The sequence below is a fragment of the Sturnira hondurensis genome, unplaced genomic scaffold (genome assembly GCF_014824575.4).
Source record: "Sturnira hondurensis isolate 20B ecotype Veracruz unplaced genomic scaffold, ASM1482457v3 Scaffold0010128, whole genome shotgun sequence".
Classification (NCBI taxonomy): Eukaryota; Metazoa; Chordata; class Mammalia; order Chiroptera; family Phyllostomidae; genus Sturnira; species Sturnira hondurensis.
Genome location: NW_028082759.1, coordinates 29,727,360 through 29,751,782, shown reverse-complemented (window position 1 = coordinate 29,751,782; position 24,423 = coordinate 29,727,360). Strand labels below are relative to the sequence as shown.

General features: G+C 40.5%; 1 protein-coding gene across 4 annotated transcripts in view; it reads left to right on the top strand.

Annotated features, from left to right (window-relative positions):
• ASPH (aspartate beta-hydroxylase) overlaps positions 1-24,423 on the top strand; it is a 179,017-nt gene that overhangs the window by 22,759 nt on the left and 131,835 nt on the right. The window contains exons 4-7 of one of the 4 annotated variants that reach the window (XM_037058615.1): positions 14,617-14,709; positions 17,685-17,759; positions 21,110-21,235; positions 24,188-24,220. In XM_037058615.1, coding sequence (XP_036914510.1) covers positions 14,617-14,709; positions 17,685-17,759; positions 21,110-21,235; positions 24,188-24,220 — 327 coding nt within the window. Of the gene's footprint in view, positions 1-486; positions 529-2,647; positions 4,254-14,616; positions 14,710-17,684; positions 17,760-21,109; positions 21,236-24,187; positions 24,221-24,423 lie in introns of those variants that run through there. The other 3 variants (XM_037058612.1, XM_037058613.1, XM_037058614.1) reach the window with 3 other exon arrangements.

The window sequence follows — 24,423 nt, the reverse complement described above, 5'->3', positions numbered from 1 at the left end:
TGAGAAGGAAACACCATTTCCTGTGACAATTACACATTTCTAAAGCCAACAGCTTTTTCACGTCTGAGGTACCTTGGGAAGTTGACTACTAATTTTGCCATTTATAGTGCACGCCCATGTATAATGGGCACCCATGTTTTAGTACTAATTCCCATGTCTGATTCGTGTTATGCATGGGAAATAGTACTGCCCACATGTAATGTGCAATCTTATTTTTCCCACAAAAATTTGGCCAAAAAAAAAGTGCGCATTATACACAGCAAATACAGTAAATCATAGGCTGATTATAATGCATTTTTCTGTTACAGTGAAAGTATGGTTCTAAAATGATGTAAGTGATATGTGTTGAAGGAGTGTATTTTTTAAAATAATGGATTTAACTTAATTTTTTTAACAGACACATCAATTTTAACTATTATATAAATACTTATTTTTTTACCTTAATATTTTGTTTATAACCTATTTTCATCTTGTAAATATCAACAGAAGGACCTGGTGGGGTAGCCAAGAGAAAAACTAAGGCCAAAGGTATTTTCTATTTTTGAAATTAGCCTTGAGTGAATCAAGTTTAATGCTTGAAAGTGCATGACATTTTCTAGATATGTTATGTAAATGCAGCTACTAATGCTAAACATTATTGCTTTTTGGTTTGGGGTGCACCTTTGGTCGTAAGTTGTTTTATAAAGACCTCCTTAAAATTTTTTCTGCCTCAAGCCTATAATATTAATTTTCTTTTCGTATTACCAAACTTCGTAAGTCTTCACATTAAGAACATATAGAGTAATATCGTAATATTGTTATACTATGTATAAATTTACATATACACATCCTACCATCCAACTTAAAATCTTAGTTAGAATTTTTAAAATTGCTGTTGGAAAAAAGATGAATTCACCAGTGGTTGGTTTTATTTCTCTGACAGCTCTGACGAAGCTTTCTTAGAGCACAATAAAAGCTGGTGTGAGCAAACTTAACAGTTTCCAGTAAAATAAGAACTTAGATGTATCATCTTTAGCACTGTATTGTGTTGGTGTAGAATTTGCCATGTTTAATATTTGAATTGTTTACAAATGATTATCCCTGTGACCCGTTCTGTGTAGGCTAACAGCTCTTTGTTACAGCCCACTTTATATCCCTCTGGTTTTTCTCTTTCACATGTAAATATTTATGTCCTTCAGTGAGAGGGGCTTGGGGAAGTGCATGTTTTTAAAAAAAAATAAATAAATTTGTAATGTTGTTTTGTGCTTAACTGCTTGTTATATCAATAGTTTTGTTTTTATGTGTTTGGTGAAACGTTAACAAGTGAGACTTTTACTATGTGAGTTGCAGGGTTTTGTGATTTCTAGTTTAATTTTAAGATTTAACTTTGTATCTCACCTGAATAATATCTGGGAAGAAAACAGAATATTCACCATTTTATTCTTATATACGTTATTACTAAAGAGTGGCCAGTAAAGTATAATTTTGCTTTTTGATCCAGAGAGGCACATCAAACATTAAAGATTTAATAAACCCATGTACAGAATAAGACCCGAGAGCGTGGCCCAGGCTTCCTGCTCTTTCAGTGTTATCCTCTGCGTTGCTCTGTGAATGGCACTGAAGTAGAATGAGGACTTGGGTGGTTGATTCTTTGTGAATGCTACTCTGCATTTTTACAAGATTTTAATAAGGTTTTTCAGGAAGAATTGAATAACATTTTGTGCTGTGTAGGTTTTACATGATTTTGGTGTGCAAAAACATCTTGCACATTTTGTTAAAGAAATATTTTGCTTCTTGTGATTTCCTAATGAGAGCAAGAAGGTGAAATTTACACCTTTAGCTAGCAGCACTATTAAACATTATATAAAGGAAGTTCAAAGCAGTGTCTTATGTGAGATTTGGAATTGCCTGTATGTTCCATTGAATTGCTTTCTTCCCTATGAGCGTGGGCAACATATATATGTTGGCTTGAATGGTTCTACATAAATTAACAGGCAACATATTTAAAGGAATACCGATTTCATAACATTGAATGTGAGCAGAACAGAACTTCTACTTGTCATTTTAGATACTACAGATAATGAGTTTAAGTTTTTATATTCAATGGATATTGTATTTTTCTTAATTAAAAATTAAATGGAATTTAATTAAATGGAATTTAATTTGTCATTATATTGTTTTCAAAGATTAAAAGCACAGATATTTTAAGAACATAATTTTTTGTTAGAGGTAAAAATTTTTAAATTATCTTTGTGCAAATACTTGCAGCTTATGGGAAATTTGTTCCTCCGTTGTTGGTGTTCCTTTAATTATGTTGTTACAGTTGGGAAATGTGAGTTGTTAAGTAAAGTACTGACTTTATGGGTGCACTCATTTGAATAATATTGCATGTTAACCTTGTTTTAAGACAAATTATACCATATTTTAAGCTGGAAAATATGTTGCCACGGTTCTAGAATTTCCTTTATAGCCAATACTCAATAGAGGTTAGTATCTGTTTTTAACCAACCTGAAGTAGTATAATAAAGTCACTTTCTGAATGATCATTTTACGTGTGGGGAGAGATTTAAAAACAGACAATGCTTTTGCATTAAGCTTCTGTCCTATGAATTAAGAGATTCCTTCAATAAACATTTTTTCCTTTGATTGGATGACTTGAATGTTAAAGAACCCACTAAAGAAGAGCTGAAGAAGGAAAAGGAGAAGCTTGAGTCAAGGAAGGAAAGCAAGAATGAAGAGAGAAAAAAGGGGAAGAAAGAAAAAGAGGATGACCGGAAGGAAAAGAAAATTGCTGTTTCCGATCTTTCCAGGAAGGAGTCCTCAAAGACTAAAAAGGACAGAGAGAAGGAGAAAGTGGGACTAGATAAAGGCTCTAAAGCCAAGGAAAATAGGAAAAAATCAACAAATATAAAGGATATTTCTGGTAAAGTGATATCCAGAGACAAAGAGGACAGGAAGGATGGAAGGAGTTCTACCAAACAGGCACATATAGCAAAGGGAAATAACCAGAAAAGAAAGAACTAGAGTTCTAACATCATGGTCCCAGGAAATGGTAATGGTCCTCATTGGGTTTTTCTGCTAAAGGGCATAGGAAGCGTAGTGTTGCCCTGGATGGGGAAGATGTGCAAGTTAGCCATTGAATGTCTTTATTGGTGCTCAAGCAAGTAAAGTCTTGAAGTTTCAGTACACTGTCTAATGCTTCTAAATGTAAAAGATGAAGCTTTAAAAATATGTAATAAAAATGTAATGTAATAACTTCCCATTTTTATTAATTTATTGTTCATGTATCCAGATAAATGTGTATGTATAATATGCATTGTAATGAACTTATTGGTATATTGAATACTTTTATTGGAGCTGAATAGGAATGTTAAGGTTTTAAATAGTATTTATATGCAGAGTGACATAACTTTCAGGTATGATAAACACTCAGGTAGGGAGGAAGTTACCATCTTTCTTTATTTGCTCTTGGCTTTCTTCCTGCCTTTTCCTTCCTGCTTCCCTCTCCCCCCACCATGTTTGTTCCCAGGTCACCTCCTCAAGCTCAGGTGACATCCCTGCATTCCTCCCTCCCCACGCTCTAGCCACCCACCCTCTTGTCTCTTAGGGGCTGCCCTTTCTTCAAGCTCTTCCCAGACTAATTCAGCTCTCCCTCTTCCTCCCGTCTCTCCCATTGAATCGTTTCCCTTTACCTCCCTCTCCATCTCACCCAGCCGCCTCACTTCTTAGCCCTGCCCAGCTGCCTCTCCCTCTTCCACCAGGCCTGCCCCATCACCTGCCAACCGATAAACACCGTGTGCCAGGTACACTGTCCAGAGAACTTGGGTACAGTTGTGAATAAAAGAGGTTCGTTGAGAACAATTTTACAGCACTTTTATTTGTATCTTTACAGACTCGGAATAGTTATTTATAGAAAGGCTTTAATTATTCAGAATCGTATATGCTCTCATTTCATAGCACCTGTTCCGTCAGTTACTTTGGTGGAATGCCATTATGGTTTTTGTATTTGATTGTATCGTAATTGTTCACCATTTCTAAGGAATTGCACATTTGACATCTAACTAAAGATCAGAAATTAGTTAAGAAAACATGTAATAAAAAGAAATTTCGAATATATTTCTATGGATGGTTTGTACTCTTCTCTGCATGAGTTCTTAAGTCTCTAATTTTGACTACTGGTAAGATTTAGTTACTGAATTAAGGGTATCCTTATTTGTTTTAACAATGGAAAGTGCTGCCACAAAGATTTTATTTAAAAATTATTTACTTTTTTTATAAAGATCTTAAAAACAGGTATTTTGACTTGAATAAGGAGACTTCATGGCAGAAATGTTATATAAGCATCAAGTGCAGTTGTCTCTAAAAGCATTGCCCACTTGTTTTTATATGCTAGCAGTATTTACTGCTTAAAATCAAACACAAACACTTAATTGACAAAAATTTCAGCTGACATAATAGATGTACATATCAAGGGGGAAATCCTAGACATTATTCCATTTAATATCTCTACCTAATTCAACCCTATTGTTCTGCTTAAAAACTGAGGCTCAAAGAAATTGTAATGTGGTGACTCGGGGTTTTGTATGTTGGTCAGACAGGATTTTGTTGTTTTTATAGATGGCAGGAGCACAGTAAACCCAAAGGGGGGCGGTGTCGTTTATTCATTTGGCAACCGCAGAGGCACTGGCTTCGTGTTACCGGATCCCGAGTAGAGGCCTGTGACCAGAGCTGGGTTTCTCCGTGGCTCTCCTCAAATCTTGGCTCTGCTGATTTCTACTTGGCTTTGTTCAATGTGGAGGTGCTGCCTCATGAAGAAGGCGGCCTGCAGCGAGTCCCTGACACACGTGTCTGGTTTAGCAGTCATAGTGCAAAGGGGCAGTTTTCTGGGATGGTTGTGGGAGAAAAGTCCTTGGGAGAATTAACTGCTGGCCTGGTTGAGCCTGGGGACCATCTGTGGCCATTGTCACAACTATATTGTCACACCGACCCACCATTGTCAGAGGGACACTGCATAGTTAGGGTTGGGTTAGTTTTCCCAGGTTGGCACCTATGCACGAAGCTTTGGGTGGGAGTTGAGTGTGTCCCACCAAACCACATGAGCTGTTTCCTCCGGGAGAGGGAGTTGCTGGGAGAAGAGGGAGGCCCTGATCGGGACCTGGGCAAAACCCGAAGCAAAACAGGTATTCAACGCGCATAAATGTTAAAAGATGTAGAAGACGTGTTCTGATATTAGACCATGCTGCTAAGATGGATTTATTTTCAAGTGTAGGTACCAAATTTTAAGCATTAATTTCTCTCTAGATTATGTTTCTCCTTGAAGAAGAGTAGAGAATTATAATTGCATTTATTGGGGGTATTGTAGTAATTTTTACCTTGGTGTTTGAAGGACAGTGGCCATGAACAGCAGTACATAAAGGATAAATTCTAAGAAAATGAGTGAAAAATAATTATTAGAATAACCTCTAACCAGCATAAGCAATATAAACATGATCTGTTGCTGTTCAGTAAATGAAGCACTTGGAAATATTCTGTCAAGTTTTCCTTTGAATTGATGAGCTCAAGAATTGAACTGGAATGTCTCTACTAGAACACTTAAAAATATCCCAAGAGTTCTTGTGAACTTTTGTCTCTTCCCTTTTCTTCAGTAAATAAAGGTTTTCACCCATTTTATTGAGGTTGAGGCCACACTTTAGCTGCCCTGGCTTTAGATAACTAACTTTCCAACTAAAACACTCACGGTGAGATAAGCTTTGGGTCATGACCAAGGGGTTAAAATTACACTCCTGTTCTCAGCTTTGCTCACTCTTTAATTTGGTGCATAGCTATTTCTGTATTCTGCTGCTTCACGTTGTTACCACAGGGTCATTCAAATCAGAAAAGTCACCCTTTTAAAATAAGTCAGCCGTAAACTGGGGAAGTAGTTGGGTGTCACAAGTCTTGAAAAATGCAAATTAATATACTAAGAATGTAAGTTTATTTTGTTATGTCACTGACATTTTTTATTTAAATTATACTATGTGACGGCATTAAGAATTCTAAAAAGTGACATTACTGGTGTCATTTTCCTTACACTGTGTGTGCCATTGTTTCACACGGGAGCAGCACAGCCACTGCAAAGATGATCAGTTTTACAAAGTAGTTGACAGCCTGTCAGTTTTTCCAAGAGTCTTTTTTATTCTTCAATATTCAAATGACAGTTTTGAAGCACTTTAGCATCATTCATTTTTTTCCATTTGTTGGGATGTGCAACCTGTATGTTTCATGGGCTAATAATGGCTTTTTGTGTGAATTTTGCTCAATTCTAAGAGGACTTGTCATCATGTTCTTGAAATATTTTGTTTCACAGGGTTTTCAGTTTTACTTTATGAGTGATTCGTGTTGTGTGGACAGTTCTCTCACCATTTCACGATGAGGGAGAAACTGGTAGAGGAGTGATGTAAATCAGTCTGCATGAATGCTTGAGTTAACCCAGGGGATTATTCTGTGGTTGGTTCATAGAGGGATATTTTATAGTGTTATGGCCACTCCGCAACTTTAGAGGTTCTCATGGGTACTTGGATAATAGGACCCCTTACTTCAGTTTCTGTTACAAAAGAAAAGTAATAAACAAGTTCCATTTTTTATTTTAAAGGTTTTAACTGTAATGTCACATTCTGTGAAATGGGTCTGGCGACTTAGGCCAGGAGTCCCCAACCTCCAGTTGCAGACAGGTACCATTCTCGGCCTGTTAGGAATCGGGCCGAACAGCAGGGGGAGAGCTTGACTATAATGCATGTCATGCTCTCGAATCATCCCCAAACCATTCCACCTCCACACCCCACCCCATTCCATGGAAAAATTGTCTTCCATGAAACCGATCCCTGGTGCCCAAAAGGTCAGGGACCGCTAACTTAGACTCTGTCTGTTGGCTTTGGTTCTTTTCTCCTGGGTCCTCCAGTATCCCTTTTCCTGTTGATGTCCATTGGTAACAATTGTCCAAATCAGTTACTTGGATTATTTCACTATAAAATGCATTCTTGGAAGTGCCAGTTTTCCTCTTTGAACTGAAGATGATACCTTTCCCTCTTGGTGGTTGTTGAAACTAGCTAGTATCGCATGCATTGCAGCGGACACATTGTCGGCACTCACATTTTTCCTTCCCTTTGGTGGAATAGCAGTAATAATTCCGCTAAGTTGTTTCAGTTGGTCCTCAAAAATTTGGAAGGACTGGGCTGTGATTTCTACTCCTGCTTTTGTCAGTGGGTTGTGAAGCAAATAAATCCTTTATTCTTTGTAACTAATATATCTTTGTGATTGAGAGGGCAAATAACTGATTATAAATGCCGCATATGTGTGAAGCTGTATGAATACTTTTGGATTTAAAGGATACAGCTGCAATGTGAAGACACAGGATATGAAATGTAAAGGCTAGAAAAGTTATAAAATAACTAACTCTTTTTTTTTTTTTTTTTAAAGATTTTATTTATTTATTTATCTTTAGAGGGGAAGGAGAGAGGGAGAGAAACATCAATGTATGGTTGCCTTTCGTGCGTCCCCCGCTGGTAGTTAGCCTGCAAGGAACCAGCCTGCAACCCAGGCATGTGCCCTGACTGGGAATCGAACCGCGATCGTCTGGTTCGCAGGCCCGCGCTCAATCCACTCAGCTACGCCAGCCAGGGCTTAAAATAACTAACTCTTAAGTCAATAAATTTAATAACCAGCCTATGAAAAACATATTTATAAATTTGCTTTGTACTTGGACTACATTTTTCTACAGAAGCAATTTTATGGTCTTTTAGAGGTTTTCTACTTCAGTCCACAAAAACTGTATAAATTCCTAGTATCCAGTCTGCAAGTCTCAGTGTTTCTGTAGAGAAAGGCATTCATTCATGATTCTTTCTCAGGGTATTAGGAACAGTAGTTGTACTTGTAAGTGAATTTCTTATTCATATTTCTGTGGATTGCATGTGAATCCATTCAAATTAGCTTATGTGGACAAAAGAATGAAACAAACACAAACCATTGATTGGCTCTCGTAATTGTGAAGCCCAAGGAGTAGCTGTGGGTCGTTTTTTCCTTTAGTTGTGCTGGGTCTCGGCGCGCAGACACCTCTGGGCCCGCAGAATGTTGGCCTCCTTCACAGGCAGCCGGTCCCTGATGGAGTCATAGTGCTCACAGTCAACTCTCAGCCTCACAGAGTGGGCGTTGGTGTGACAAAGCTGTGATTGGTGAAACCACGGTCATGTGAGTGCCCACTCTTAAAACTGTGGGGTGAAGGAAAACCAGTTCTGTAGCAGAAAATTAGTGTTCTTACCTGAAGAAGGAAGAGAGGTGTGGGCCCGGCAATGTGATGGATCTTTATGCCCTGTGTTTCGTCTGCACTAATTGCAGGTGGTTTATGGAGTTTTTCTCCTCTTCTCCTCACCCCTTGTCTATTTCTGCCACTGGGCAAATACAAGGAGTTGAATGGGATGGGCCTTAATGGGTGTTTCAGAGTTAGAGCCATCCCAGCCCTTGGCCAAGAGTTTGTTTTAGATAATTGAAGGAATATAAAGGAATATTGTCATGTGGTAAATACTACCATTTAATTATCAAGTAAATCACGTTTACTTTGTTGTTAAGCTCTTTCCATTTTCCCCTGGTTATATTTAAAGGGAGAGTTTTTGTTCTAGGAAACCAAAGGGGTGAGTATTGTATAGCAGACTCATCTTTGGGGGGCAATCTGAAAAAGCCCCCAGCAACACTCTGCAGTGTCTTGCCCCACCTCCTCCACTTGCCCAAGGAGAAGCCTCATGAACTAGATGTTTATTACCAGTGTAGTTATCACTTTTACGTAGAAATAAATTTCTGGAAGAGCTTCAATTTTGTAAGCCCTGAGGTACAGAAAGCCATCTGTTTTTCTTTGTTCTCATTTTATACCTCATTTAATTTCACTTTATGAATGTATTATATATACATTATAGAGGTCTGTGTGTCATGTATTTCTTCCTTGCCTCAAACCTTACTTCTCTTGTATTGTAAAAGATTAGAGGGAGTCATGTATTTAAAGGGTCCGTGTTATTTTTGATAATCATATAAAATACTCTCATGCGGTGTCATCTCTACTTTCTGTTCATTGATTCATTCAATATTCTGAGCGTCTGCGACTGACCGGGGGCTGTGCCAGCCACTGGGAATAGAGGTGGTCAGAGTGGCGCTGGTCCCGGCTGCAGGCGATGGTGTGAAGTAAGCAGGGTGCCGAGGAAGAAAATAATGAAACAAGCTGTTGCTAGTACAGCCGACCACCTCTCTGCCTAGACTGTGCTGCTAACACAGGCGACTGTGTGGGGGGTCACCTGCCGCCAGCCTTGCAGGATCCAGCCGAGCCATTCCAAGGGCACTCGCGCATCCTCCGATCCTGTCTGAGGGGGTTGGACGGCGTGCCTGCCGTTTGTCCTGCCCACCACTTTGCTTCATTCCTGGACGTAGCTCTGCTACCAGACTGTGATCTATGTTCAGTCTCTATCACAGCAACTGACAATAATAGGTGCTTACTGTATGTTTATTGAGTGATAAGTATATAAAATTATATCACAAAGATGAAAAGTGTGTTTTATTTCAAAAAAAGGAAAACTCAGAATTTTCTCTGGTAGTTGTTTTAACCACCTTGGAAGTCGCTGATAGCTATGCTGGTGTTGCTGTGTGTATGTGCACAGAGAGGGGGTAAGTTTGTTTCCTTAGAAGAAATAAAGGAAAACTTAAATTGGTGAAAAAGATACGTATTTGCTGGGTTTAAATGATTTAATTCTGAAAACCCTCTAAGGAGATGGGACCATTCTCTCTGCTCTCCATCCCCGTGGGCACCAAGCTTGTAGCCCTGGCAGTCTGCTCGAGGTGGGACTCACTCGGAATTCAAAGGCAGCCCTCGTGGTCCCTGTGCCCGAGCTTCTTACACACCCCCTTGTGTTGTAAGATGTTAAACTGAGTCCACCCCATTCTGATCTTTGGGGAGTCCTTTCATTGGTCTTAAAAGCAGCTTCTAAAAGGAGCCTTTTTGAGGTGTTCGATTCGTTTGAGATTTATATTGTCCTCCTCCTGAAATCTGTCCATCCTGTGTTGTGTGAAGATGCTTTGAATCTGGGATTCTTCTTGTGTATCACTGGGCAGTTCTTAGTGCCTGGCTGCTGTCGGGATACCTGCTGACTTACCTTATACAAGCTAGGAGCAAGGGCAGGATTAGCATGGGCAATTAGTATGCATTCCTTTCTGGCTTACTGATTTCTTAGGGTATTTCTCTAGTTTCGTGGATGGAGTAGGGTTATTTTTGGGGCGTATCGCTTTAACCTGTTGGACTCCTTGCATTTAAAGCAGCAGCAGACCTGAGTATCTCCCCTTCGCAAGTAACAGCAGCTGGAGTAACCTGGGTAGGTAACGTCAACATTTCTACCAGTGTGCATACCACTGATGAGTAAACCAAAGATTGACAAAGTTTAAAAGTATCTTAGCTTTTTCTGGGCTTAAGTGAATGAAATCATATAAAGCATATTACTACTTACAATTCCCAGACTTTGTTGAGAAAGTGTTTTGTATATGATTCTTACAGAAGTGTATCCTTCATTTTCACTCAGATTGAAGGCCTGCACATCCCTTTGTCCAGGACCTTTCTGATTCTCTCACCCTCACACTCTCAGCCCTTGCTCACTGCAGCTGCATGAGCCCCCTTGGGTCTCTGGCTCCCAGGACCCTCCCTGCTGAGGAATTTTGAACTTGCTGTTCCAAAGCTTTGCCTGGAGTATTCTTCCCCAGAGTAACTGGAGCAAAGAGCAACCACAGCAACTATTCAAATCTTATCAGTAATCTGTTCAGATCTTATCAGTGAGTCCTTTCCTTATCAGTCTAGTGCAAATAGCCCTGCTGCCTCGCAGGCCTGGCACTCCCTGCCCGTCCCCATACAGCCTTCCCCTCCCAGGTACTCTTCACAGTCTAGTGTTTCATCCCTATCATTCCCTCTCTGGGAGGTAAGGGTTTTGTGTGTTTGTTTTCTGTAGAATAGTGCGGTGCCTTGCCTTACTTAGCAGGTGCTAAATATTTATTGAGTGAATGAATGCAGTAAGCAAAATACAGTATTTTAAACTATGCCATATATATGGAGAAAAGGTGCATTTATCCTTTTCCATGTGGTCAGTGGAGTTGGGGAGTGGTGAATGAGCCAATATTGGGCCGGGGGCATTATGGCATTCAAGTGTGTCATGAATGATTGATTTAAAGTGCTCATTTCATTTACTTTATATAACTTCTTCCATTTTTAAATTCAAGTTGAGGAGAAATTAGATTTTTCTTAAATGCAAACATTGTAAATTTTTCTTAATTTATCTGTTATGCTGAAAAAAAATAAAAATGAGATATGTTTAAGGGAGTTCATTTATTTTCCAAGTCATATAGGGGCCCTGAACAGTGTAGCTATTTGGGTGGGGGTCATGCCGCAAAATGAAAGGTTGCTGGTTCGATTCCTGGTCCGGGCACATGCTTGGGTTGCAGGTTTGGTCCCTGGTTGGGGCGTGTATGAGAGGCAACCAATAGTGTTTCTCTCGCACATCAATGTTTCTTTCCCTCTCTTTTTCCCTTCCTTCCTGTGTCTCTAAAAGATAAATAAAATCTTTAAAATCATGTAGGGTTGTGTGGTTGACTCACAACATTCGTTCAACTCTATCTAGAAGATAATTACTGTCAGACAGTCGTGGCCACCCTGTTCCGCTCACCAGTTTAGGAATAGAAGTGGGTTCTGGTTTTGACTATTAAAATTGAAAGGGAAAACTGCTAGAGGCTTCTTGGAGAGATTTCCTCAAGCTTGAGAAAGGAGAACAAGCAGAAAGCAAGATGTCCTTTGCTTCTGGACATTGTCTCGTCTAAAACGACGCAGCCAGGGCTGGGCAAGCCAGTCTGCCTGGCACTTCTCAATTTGGGTAATAAAGCTCTTTTCTGCTCAAGCCTGTGTGAGCTGGTGTTCTATCCCGGGCAGTCCCAGCAACATCAAAACTGACACATTCATTTCATAACGTGATTTTGAGAGTTTCAGTGCTCCACCCTTGCCACGTGTATCTCATAATAAACCTAATTGGAGAAAACTTCTCTTTGATTGTAAATTGACCTTATATGTATTTAGTTTTCTCATTTAATTTTTGCTTACTTATTGCTTAAGACCTTATATGAGACATCATGGGTTTACCCCTGTTCTCGGAAGAACACCTATTCATGGACTGACGTGCACTTGGGTAGCAAAAAATAAATACCAGATAATAAATGAATCTGGAAACACTAGGGTGAATTCTTCCGTATAGGTTGTCCAAGCAGTAAGAATTAGTCTAGAAAGTGTGTGTTAAGTTTTAGGAAGTGGAGGTTTAGGGAAGGAGATGTGTTAACATGATGCTCACTCAGCTTCTTTGATGTTTACAGTACTGTTTGGGTTTTTTTGTGCTGGTCTCACCTCTGCAAAACAGCTATGATCGGGTATCAGTAAATTTACAATTCATCTGCCACTTTGGACAGAAAAGAAAGCTGCTCTGTATTTTCTCTTGGTATATGCTTTCCTCCTGTCATTTTTCACGTTTTATAATTTCAATTTTAGAGGCAAATAACTCCCGGTTGATTTAGAGAAAGCCTACTTGAGGGGCATTTTATGTCTGAACATTGATGTACTGGTAGGTTTCGAACACTTTCACCAAAAAACATGTTTTTTCCGATGAAACTTTTCTCAAAACCATTAAGAGGGGGATTTATGGCTGTTCATATCATTGGTAGGAACATTTTATTGCTTATTGAACTTTTGGAGCACAATTTGGAAACCTACTGCATATGAGATTAGTGAGGAATCACCCTGTAATTTTTCGTTCAAACAGAGATACCTTTGAGGGTAAAATAATGGTACCAGGACAATCAGCTGGGGCTGTCCCCAGCAAACTAGGGTCGTGCTGTGCTGGTGTGTGCTGAGCACAGGTATGCAACTATTTGGCAAGCAGTAGTAGGGAAATCTCTACGATTCCCTGTTCCTGCCTTAACAGCCGTAGTAGTGCAGCTAGAGAGCCTGGCCCTGCAGGGGATTTCTGCAGCCGAGTGGGTAGTCACACGGCTCTTGGTGTTCAGCCTTTCAGAAGGTGTTTACTGAGCACAGGCTATGTGCCAAGTGTTTTCTGAGGCTCTGAGAGCAAAAATGAGTTATAGGATTCTGAAGATTCTTAAGGTTTCTGCTATTAAAGAACTTGGCAATGAGTAGTTCCATACGTGTAACATTCGAGACATACAAGAATGATTAAGTGGAAAACGACACGGGAGCTTTCCACCTGCATTTAGTAGGCCTTCATCTCCACCCGCCCCCTCCCCAACCCTACAAATGACCTACGGTTCACATCTGTGGATCTTTGTGTGCACTCCCTTTGGAACCCTTTCCGGTGAGAAGTCACTTTCATTTTAGGGATAAAATACAGCTGCGTGTGTTGGCGTTTGTTCTACTGGTGCCCATTTTCTTACGTGGGTGGTGTGGAAAACAGCTACAGGAAGAAACATGATGAGGTGGGGTCCTGTGTGTCTGTCTCAGTCTCTAGGACTTGGGGAGGGAAGTGCGACTGTGTTTTGTGAATGAAGAAGTAATGAAGGTATGAAAAGAAAAGGGAATGATGTGGAAAAATACAAAGAATCAAAGAAGAGTAAAAGACAATGAAATGAGAATTTTCTATGCTACCATAGTGTATGTCCCTTAAGAGTTCACAAAGGTGATTGAGATTAGAAAATTGCCTCTCGGTTCTGTCTTGGCCTTTCCACTGCTGGCTGTTGACAGCGCCACACCCTCCCTTCAGTGACAACTGCTGGTGTGTGACTCCCAAAGGGCCCGTGCGGAGCCCGGGTTTGGTGCGAGGGAGCCACAGACTCTTGAAGCAGCTGGCTCAGCCTTCTAAGTGGTTGCAGTTAATGGAGGGTATGTTTTATTGTTCCACCTGTAAAGTACCAAAGAACTACTAATTCAGTAGAACATGTTTTTGACTGGTGTTGACTTTAAAATCAGCTTTCATGGTACATTACCCCAAAGTTTTGTTTTCCTTACGAGATAAAAGAAGAACTTATAAAAATCTGTATCTTTTAGCTCTTATGGAATAATATGATTGCTTGTGTTACCGTTAGAAGATTATAAATAGGTATATATGATTTGTTCTCACTTTTAACTATAATTTTCATGAAGAATAAATAATGTATAAATCTAAATTAGTGTGCTCACAAATAGCAGTAGAAATTCGAGTATATTTTAGTTGTCTTTGCTGAATTCAGAATTCAAGACTTAGAAATTCAAGACTTTAACCATTAACACACACAGCTTGAACTCATTCTGAGCTGCTTTTGATAACTTCAGACATAACATTGTATTTTAGAGATTTGTAAACATCTAAACAATGATAGTTTTTACATGAAAGGTTAACTTAGGTAAAGAGAGGTTAGAGGCCCAGGTGAAGCTAAAGAACCAACTATTTTCCTACTTCAGTTTTTAAACTTAACAGTGTTTTTGTGTATTATAAATTCTTATAAACTTTGAATTACTTGCACCATTGATGAAGTGTTTGTCCATTATTTGTCCTGGTCTAACATGTCAAAAAGAGAAAAATATATAAGTTAACTTTGTGAATAAAAATGCAGGCCTTAAGGAAAGATCTCCTTCAAAGCCAACAGTGGGAGCAGAAGAGGCTGAGACACACGCCTGGCTGAAGGAACAGGCTCCTGAGGGGTCAGGTAAGCTCTTCTGTAGTTATGACCGGATGCATCGGCCTGGCAGGTGTTCCGGTTTCCAGTTTCCAGGATCATGTTTTGCCCATAATTTGTTGGCAGTGTTTACAGAATTGTGAAATCCTTTTTCTTCTCTTCTGGAATTTTATGGTAAACGTAATTCTTTTCTAGTAAAAATTAACACAGGACGATTTTAATTTCTGAGACCAAGAATCAAAACCACAGTCCTGGCCAGGGTGGCTCAGTTGGTTGGAGCATTGTCCTCTAAACTGGAAGGTCACGAGTTCAGTTCCCAGTCAGAGCACATGCCATGGTTTTTGGTCAGGGTGGTAGAGAGGCAACCTATCGATGTTTCTGTCTCTCATCATCGATGTTTCTCTTCTTCTTCTTTTCCCTCCCTTCTGGTATCCAAAACCAGTAGGCACGCCCTTGAGTGAGGATCAAAAAATGAAGGCACACATAGATGGTTGCTCAGTGCCTAACATCTCACAGTTAGGCATGTCATGAACTGTGTTTCTTGATTCCAGTTGCAGGACTGCTGTACCTTGTCACCTGGAAAGTGAAGTTAGGTTCTGCACTAGTCCATCATCATTTCTCACGTTATTCAGTAGAGTGGGTCTACTGAGTTCCCAGTCTTTCTAATGAGAGTCTCCTTTCTACCTCAAAAGGCTTCCCTGACCTCCAGGTATCTGTGAAGCCTGTTTTACATATTCATGAGTTGGTTCCTAGATCAATTCAAGTATCTTTTTAGTCACCCAAGTTGCCTATGACCCGTGGAATGACAACCCCTGAAATCTCTTAACAAGTTGTTAAGTGAATTTGAATCCATTACTATTTCCTATTTGTGCTGAGATACCTATTACAAAGTACTATTTGATTTCTGCACATTTTTACTTGGATGTCAAACATCAGTATTTGGTTTTATTTTGCCATCTAGTGGAAATACTATGTATGACACCACATATTTACTGGCAACTTAAGTTCTGGGTCCAATGGGTACTTTGGCCGATTTTATCATTTTGATGAATAATTCTTGATTTTCCTTCCTTCCTTTTAAGATCAATATGTTGATTTGATTTTTAAATTTGCTCAAGTCATAATCATGGGAGATACCTACTCTCTCCCTCCCATTCCTGTAGAACTGCTATAAGCATTCCATGGCAAGAGTGATTTTTTTTTAAAGACATAATTGAAATGTGTTTGGATTTAGCATCTTAAATTTTACCTCTGTGCTAAACAGGTTTATGATTAATTTTTTTCAAAGTTAATAGCTACTTTGTTATGTGCCATTCACTTTCACTGTTTAAAATTTTCATTAATACTAGTCTGTGCATATTACTGATAACTTTTGCTCCTAAATGTATGAGTTTATTGTCACCTCATATCCTTTTGAACTTCTTGGCAATATTTGGCCTAGTTTAAATGTTGCCTTTTTAACCTTTCTCTAACCTGACTTAGCTTCTCCCTGTTCTCTAACTAACACTTGTTCCATAAACATAGGTACACGCCTCTCATGAAAACACAGTAAAATAATCCCCCCTTTAATCCCTACAGTTTTTGCTCTCTGCTTCCCAGCCCCCCTCCTTGCTGGACTAGCCACACTTCTGAAAGGAGACTCTGGAGTTGCTTTCATGCTTTGTTTTCCGATCTTTCCCTCACCTCAGTCTGGCGTCTGCCTCTGCCTGTCCTGCAGGGGCGAGGAGGGGCATCACAGAATCAGCGGACAGACAAAACAGCAGACTTGCTGCACCGTCAAGTTCAAATGGGGCAGAAGCAGAGGACTCTGGAGAGACGTGTGAGGGCTGGATGGTGGAGGTCTCGTACTCTGTTCTGGAGAGCTTGGATTTTCATAGCTTCCGGCAAAGGAAGCCATGAAAAGGGTAATCAAAGGAGCAGAGTGCCACCCACCACTTCTCCTTACTCTGTGGTGTTCTCGGAAGGCCCTAAAACTGGGGTTCCAGTTAGGAAGCTGTCTCGGGCACTAATGTCTCAGGCTCTTCTGTGATTATAAGAGACAGTATATTTAAAAATGGTTTGTGAAATATAAACATCTATACAAATAGAAGGCACCTTTTTGTGTGCTTCAGAAATGGCTCTGTAGTGTGACTAGCAAAATAGAGTTTTAAACTTTAACCAATATGAAGTTCCAATAAACTTAACCGTTTTGTCATTGAAAATTAGCTGGCACTGCTTCTATTTACTGAACATAGATGATATTTGTTAGGACATTTATAGTAGTGTCAGTGAGTCAGAGCTTCCGGTTTGTTGAGTGATGTTGCAATATACTTGATAATCCGCTAAGCGCCACAGTGGTGTCGGAATCTCATTGCTAATACTCACTTTTATAATTAACATCTTGGATCTCTGAACCTGACTGTCACGTCAGATGGGGTTCTCCAAAGCTGAAAGGATGGTCACTTATGAAGTAAGGTTTACTCACAATTCCTGGCAACTTCTGGGAGTGGTCAGCCCACCGAGACCATGGAAGTGCCCACACCAGCGGGGCTGGTCTCCTGACTGTCAGGGAGTATGCATTAATGTATACCGCACTGACTGTGTACACTAATGTATACCAACCTTGCCCTACACATTTTTATCTTTATTTCCCAGCACTTTTCTTTCTGAAAGCTTTGCCCTTCCCACTCTCTTTATTCAGTCCTTAGTGTGAATTTTCTTAATTACAAACTAAAATAATTTTGCTGTAAGGTATTTTTTAAAGAAAAATCTGAAACCTAATTAGACTTTCTATTTTTAAATCTTATGAAGTCTTTTAAAATGTATATCTGCTGTCAAAGTAAAATCCATTTTAAATATCTGCCGTATTTGCCAACACAGGGAAAAAAGTGGTCAACCAATGTGAAAAGTCTGCATAGTCGATTAGCCAGATGTATTTATTTGACTGTAAGCACATGGATTCTATTTCAGGTTCTACACTGATGTCTAGATCTTCCCTATTGAGTTATGTTTTGTAATTATTTTAGGACCTCAGCATATCGAAGATGAAATACAAGATGAAATTCATTCCCCTCTCCATGAAACAGTATACACAGAACATGGTATGAATTAAAATCTGTTTTTTAATGCGTTACTAACATAATGAAACGATTAAATGACTTGGACATTATTTTGAAATTTAAATAATAATTGAGTTTTTTTAAGTTATTGAAAAATTGTTTTGACATTTTTTCAATAATTTGATACCACTGAACTTGCTTTACCCCACCTTACTGTTAAGGAAATGTTTGCTTACCTCTAATGAAGAAATGGTAGGAATACATGAGAGCACACAAATAGAGACCAGTGTTACATCAAGAACAGATGGCCAGAACAGGGAGGAAGGAAGTGGGGCACAGCCAGCTCGCTGTTGGGGGCTACTGAGTGCAGTCGCTGACTGTCGCATTTCCCTGCCTGCGTCACCCGGCAGGCAGCTTTGAATTAGGTGGGTCGTGTTACCCGAGAGGAAATAAACACGATCTACTTATTGACTAGAAAACCCTTTCCCAGCACTTACATCTAAAAATTTTCTAATGGGAACTTCTGTACAGAGAGTAAGAAATGGTACCGTAGAAACCAATGTTCTGGGATTTTGTAAGACTGGTTCTTGAGTCATCCCTTGATCCAAGCAGAGACTATACCCCAAAAATGTAACTCACAGAGAGATTTTGAAGGGGCACAACACGTGATATCTTGAGAATTCCAATGATTTGTGGTGAGCCAAAGGTAGTCCTAAAAGAAAAAAAATTGTTTCATAAACAATTCTTATTTAAATCACACTTTAGCAGGCCTAGTAAACTGTCCTTTTCAGTCAGATGTTTGGGGGTTAAGGGTAAAGCACCCCATCTGGCTCCCTCGGTGCTGGTTGGGGGATGTGCTGGTTGGGGGACGAGCCTTGCCAAGCTGTAGGTCCTTGCCATTGGCTGCCAGGACTCAGGGAGCCCGTGTCCTCTTGTTAGTGGTTTGGTCTCAGCTAGGGAACTGCACCTGCATGTGCACCTGCCTTTTCTGCATCTTGTTTACACAAGGACGATGCAGTCAAAATAAGTGATTTCCACATAATGAGGTAAGGGCTGTGATGATGAAACACAGGATGCCGCGTGGGGCTGGCCCACGTTGTGGGGCTAGCTCAGCTTCCTGGGGAAGCGATGTTTTGATTTAGGAGATCAACGTGGTATAGGGCTTCGCCAGGCATGTGTTGTCAGTAGGCATTTTAAGCAAAGGACATATGTGAAGAAAGTCTCCAGGCTAAAGCGGATCACGGCGTAGTTTAGGACGGCTGGCACGTGAGGGATGTAGGTGGGGAGCAACGTGGGGGAGGAAATTTCTGCTTGCATCTAAGTCATTGGAACCATCGGAGGGCATTGAGTGTTGTGCACTTTGCAGAGCAAAGAGTGTGTGGGAGGGGCATCAGAGGGGGTGTTGTGCTGGCGGCCCTTCTCCCCCACCATGTGACCCAGGAGCAGGTCCTGTCGACTTTGCCTCCAGCATGTGTCTGGTTTCTGCAGCGTGTCAGCTGTCATCATCACCTCTTGCCATGACCCCTTCGGTGGTAGCCAGCTGGGTCCCTGTTTCCATCCATGCACCTCTGCTCCCAGTGTTTGGTGGGGCCTGGCCCACTGTGCTCATCTGGGCCTGGTCTCTCTCTCCCTTCAGTCACTTTCTCTAGCCCAGCTGGCCTTCTCTCCCTTGTCACTGCAAACCTATCCCTGCCTTGGGCCTTGGTGCTTGTTACATCTTGTGCTGGTGTGTGTGTGTGTGTGCAAGAGAGAGACAGAGAGATCCAGCTTCCCATCGTAGCAGACCAAATGTGGCCTCCTGGACCACTGTCGCTGAAGTAGACGCTCTTCCCCATTACTCTGTTTCATTGGGGTCAGTCCTGCAGCTACCATCTGTTAGCTGCGTGGCCTTAGAAGTCTCTCAAATTCCTCATCCTTCGAAGTGCGATGTTGTGGCTACGGAGGGCTCGGCAATGCCCTGAGCCTACTGAGGCCCGAAGACGCTGTTTTGTTTTGTCCTTTTTACATCAGACTGTCACTGACAGGGCAGTGGAGTCTCGCAGATCGTGGACGAGGTTTGGCTGAGAGAGGCAAATCCTGCTCACGTAAAAACCATCAAATTACCGTGGATAAAAGGAGAGAAAGGGAAAGGAATATGGTAGTAAGATAAAGAGCTGTAAAATTACTGATAGAAATGAGAATCGGTAATTGATATCCTGAGCACCAAAAACCTGAAATGAGGAGAAACAATATAGCAGGCTATGATGAGAGGACAGAAAACATATGCATAGCATTGGCATAAATGGGCCTACGTAATTCAGTGAGTTCTGCGAGGCTCACCATGCCTGGTTAAAAGTAACAAAGGGCATCTTGCAGCCTTGGGGAAGAGTCCTGTAGCATTAGAAATAGCAATATTGTTATTACTCTGTTGAACCTGATGTTTGAAGTTATAACAACAGTACAACAACAAAAATAACAGTGACACTTAAGTACTTGTGGGCCAGGCATCTTTCTAAGTGCCTTAATCCTTGGGTAAATACTCTCATTTACGTTTTATGAAAGAGAAATTTTAGGCACAGAGGAGTTAAGTAACCTGCTCAGGGTCGCACAGCTGGTGTGGCACAACCTAAATCTGGGGCCATGCATGGTATATCCAGACCCCGAACCCCTAACCATTGTATCATACTGCACAGCTAAGTCTAATTCACTTGAGCAGTTTGATGAGAGTGTTACATACAGGACATATTCTGCTTGAAGCCACGTCAGGATACTCTGGGGAGAATTCTTTCACCCCACAGTGACCATCTGTACCGTACTGCACTGGAGTATGGCTGCATTTCCAGCGTCTCCACAGAAGAACAATTCAGTGCATGACAAAAGTCCTAGAAAAAGACACAGGCATTTTTGCTGAACTTACAGACTGTAACATAGAAACCTTTAGAAACAATATAATCCAGGAGACCTAATAATATAGATCATCTAGCATACGGTTTAGGCAGGTGGCTGTCCATTGCAATACAATGTTAATACAGTTATTTAAGATCGTTACGTGGAATTTTATGTGAATTCTCAACAAAAGGTCACTGAGTAACCTTCTCTTTCATCTAATGGAAGAGGAAACTGTTAATATTTATGAATTCACTTACTTATTCATTAAATGTGTATTGAGCACTACTTTTGGTGGGCATGGCCCTGGGTGCTGGGCATGGGTAGTGAACAAAATACATGAGGCTCTTCGCCTTACTGGGTTTGTGGCCCAGGGAGAGAAGACCTGCGTGTGCCCAGCAGGTGGCCAGCACTTGGCCGGAGTGAGACCAGAGCTTCGGAGTGGTCACCAGCATGTGCAGCGACTGTCAGCTGCCGTGGAGCCCCATCTATACACCTGTGCCTCTTTGTTCATTGTCGTTTTCAAGGAGAAGACTTACGACAAGAGGAGGATGGACCAGCAAGAGAACAGCAACCAGAAGATGATGATTTCCTTGTAGGAAGTGACACAGACAGCAGATTTGAATCCCTGGAAACTGGAAGGCTTCAGGAAGGTAGAACATTTTTTTTTTGTTTTTTGGCTTTCAGAATAAAATGCAATAGGCAATTTGTAATTAACATTATTTAAGGTTTTCTTAAACATCTTTAAAACCAATATTTAACATTAATGCGATAATTTTTTAAGTTGAAGCTAAAATTTTCAATTAAAATGTTTTTCCCCTAAAATAAATAGATATCCTAATTCTGATTGAAAGCATTGTTTAGGAAAACTCAGAGCATATACATTTCTTATAGAATGTAAGTGAAATAAATACTTTAGCCCATTATTTCATTGCTCTCTCTAGAGTACCATGGGTTATAAAAAATTCAAACAGCCCTGGCTGGTGTAGCTCAGTGGATTGAGTGCGGGCCTGCGAACCACACGATCGCAGTTCGATTCCCAGTCAGGACACATGCCTGGGTTGCAGGCCAGTTCTCAGCAGGGGACTCAAGAGGCAACCATACATTGATATTTCTCTCCTTCTTTCCTCCCATCCCCCTCTAAAGATAAATAAATAAAATCTTAAAAAAAACTCAAACAACCGATGAAATATTTTGCTTGATAACTACTCACAGGCTCTAGTTCTGATATAAACTCTGTAACTCCAGTGGGTGGAACACAATTCTTAGGTTTTATACTAGGGATTGGCAAGCTTTGTCTGTAAACAGCCAGAAGGTCGATATTTTGGTCTTTGCTGACCACGTGGCCTCTGTTGGAACCATCCCACTCGGCCAATGCCGTGCAGACGCAGCCCTGGATGATCCCTGAGTGGGTGTGCGAGGCTGTACTGTGGTCGGAGTTTATTGCAGAATCAGGAGACAGGATTGATCCGGTCTGCAGGCCGTAGCCAGTTGATATTTCTTCTGTTTCAATGTTTTATTTTATTAATTTATTTTTAAAGATTTTATTTCTTTATTTTTAGAGAGGGGAAGGGAGGGAGAGAAACATCGATGTATGAGAGAGACATCTATTGGCTCCCCCTCGCATGCTTCCAACCGTGGACCTGGTTCTCAACCCAGGCACATGCCCTGACTGGGAATCGAACTGGTGGCATTTTGGTTTGCAGAAGGACACCCAACCCAGTGAGCCACGCCAGTCAGGGCTACTTTTTTTATTTTTAAATTAAATTCATTGGGGCAATATTCATTAATAAATATATAGATTTCAAGTATACAATTCTATAATACATGATCTGTATGTTGCATTTTTATTGTGTGCCCAATACCCAAAGTCAAATCTTCCTCCCTCACCATGTATTTGACCCCCTTTACTCGTTACTGCCCACCTCTCCATCTCCCATCCTTCTGGTACCCACTATACTATTGTCTGGGTCTCTTTGAGTTTTTGTTTGTATTTCTTTTTCATTTGTTGTCTTCAGTTCTCTATCCTACATGAGTAAAATCATATGGTTCTAGACTTTTTCTGTCTGACTTATTTTTCTTAGTATGATAGTCTCAAGATCCTTCCATGTTGTTACAGATGACATATTTTATCTTTTCTTATGGCTGAGTAGTTTGTAGGTACCACATCTTCTTTAGCCAATCATCTATCCGAGGCCACCATGAGTAAGGCTGCAGCAAATGTGGGGGTCCTTGGGTGCCTGTGTATCAGTTGAGTAGTTAGCCTTGGATCATTTGCAGTAGGCAAGTTATAGTTATTGACTATTGATACATAGAAAAGCAGTTTTTGTGATAAAAACACTATATGTTTTGTGCTCTGCTCTGCTTTGATATGAGACTACCATGATTATTAGAAGCCCTGTTAAATAAGTACAAATGCTTTCTTCTTACGATATCTGTCTCATTGTTAAAGTAGTCATTTAAGATCTTGATGAGGTCTTAGACAACTTTAAGCCACAGGTTTTGTACTGATTAATTTATGTCATTTTATTTAAAATATACATATGTAAGTGATATGATTTTACATTTTAAATGAATACTAATGAAACATTCTTTTTAAGATGGATGTTTCATTTTTAAAGAGTCATAAAAGAAAACAAGCCTGTGTGGATGCTGGGGAAAGGTTGATGGCATCGCCACACATTAACCACATCACACAACACGTCCCACCCCGTAGTGATCATCAGTCCACGGCAGAGTCGGCCCAGGACCCGAGCAGCGACACCGCAGCACAGGCCACGCAGGATCCAGACCAGACGTCCCTGGCAGGGCCCAAGGATTAGCTAAACCTAAACCAAGTTCAGTGAAATAGGCAGAGCTGGGAAACAGGCAGTAGTAGTCAACCCACAGTGCCTGTGAAGGTGAAAAGGTCTTGGGCCATAGGGTCAGGGATCCAGAGAGGGAATTTCTTATGAACAAGCCCCCCAAGGTGACCGATAGCCCTGCAATAGTTTCAATCCTGGGCACAATGAAGACCAACCACCTAGAGAGCTTTTAACAGAATACCTGTGACCCACCCAGGACAGAGTGAACTGGAATGTTTGGAGAGTGAGGCCCCAACGTGGGTACCTGGAAAGACACTGGAGGTGATATTACTGTGCAGCCAGCGTTGGGTAGAAGTGTGGGGCAGCTGTTTATGTTTCATGGGCCTCCACTTACATCCTGCCCAGCTGTGTATTCCCCTGTGTAGGCAGGATACTTTTGTCCTGGAGAATAGAATGCCACAGCGGAATCTGAGGTAGATCAGAAATACACCCCTTTTCTGGGTCCAGCCTATGTTACTGTTATTCTGCCTAAATCACCCTCTCTCTAGCCCAGGCTGTGGTATCTGTCAGCCTCGAGGCGGTGCTGAGTGGATCAGAGAGAATGTGTGAGTCATTTCTAAATGTAGTTCTAGGGAAAGATAGTGTTTGGTGCACATTTAATTGATGTATTCATATTTGATTTTAATAGTTCTTTACTTTAAAAATGAAATCAATGGTAATAGGGCCAGAATATTACATATACAGTATATTACATGACACTTTATGAAATAGCAATATTGATTTAATGTTATTTTTTTCTAGAAACTAAAGATAGTTACCAAGCAGAAGAGACAGGTGAGATTTCAATTTAATATTCTTTTTTGATTAGAATGGATCTTTTACTATAAAAGGGCATTGAGAGAGAAAACATCATCTGTGATCCTTTATTATTAATACATTGTATTTAATGTGTCAAATATATAGTATATACTTACTGATTGTTATTTTGTACAGTAGGTCATAGTTATGTATATACACATACATGTCTGTATCTTTCT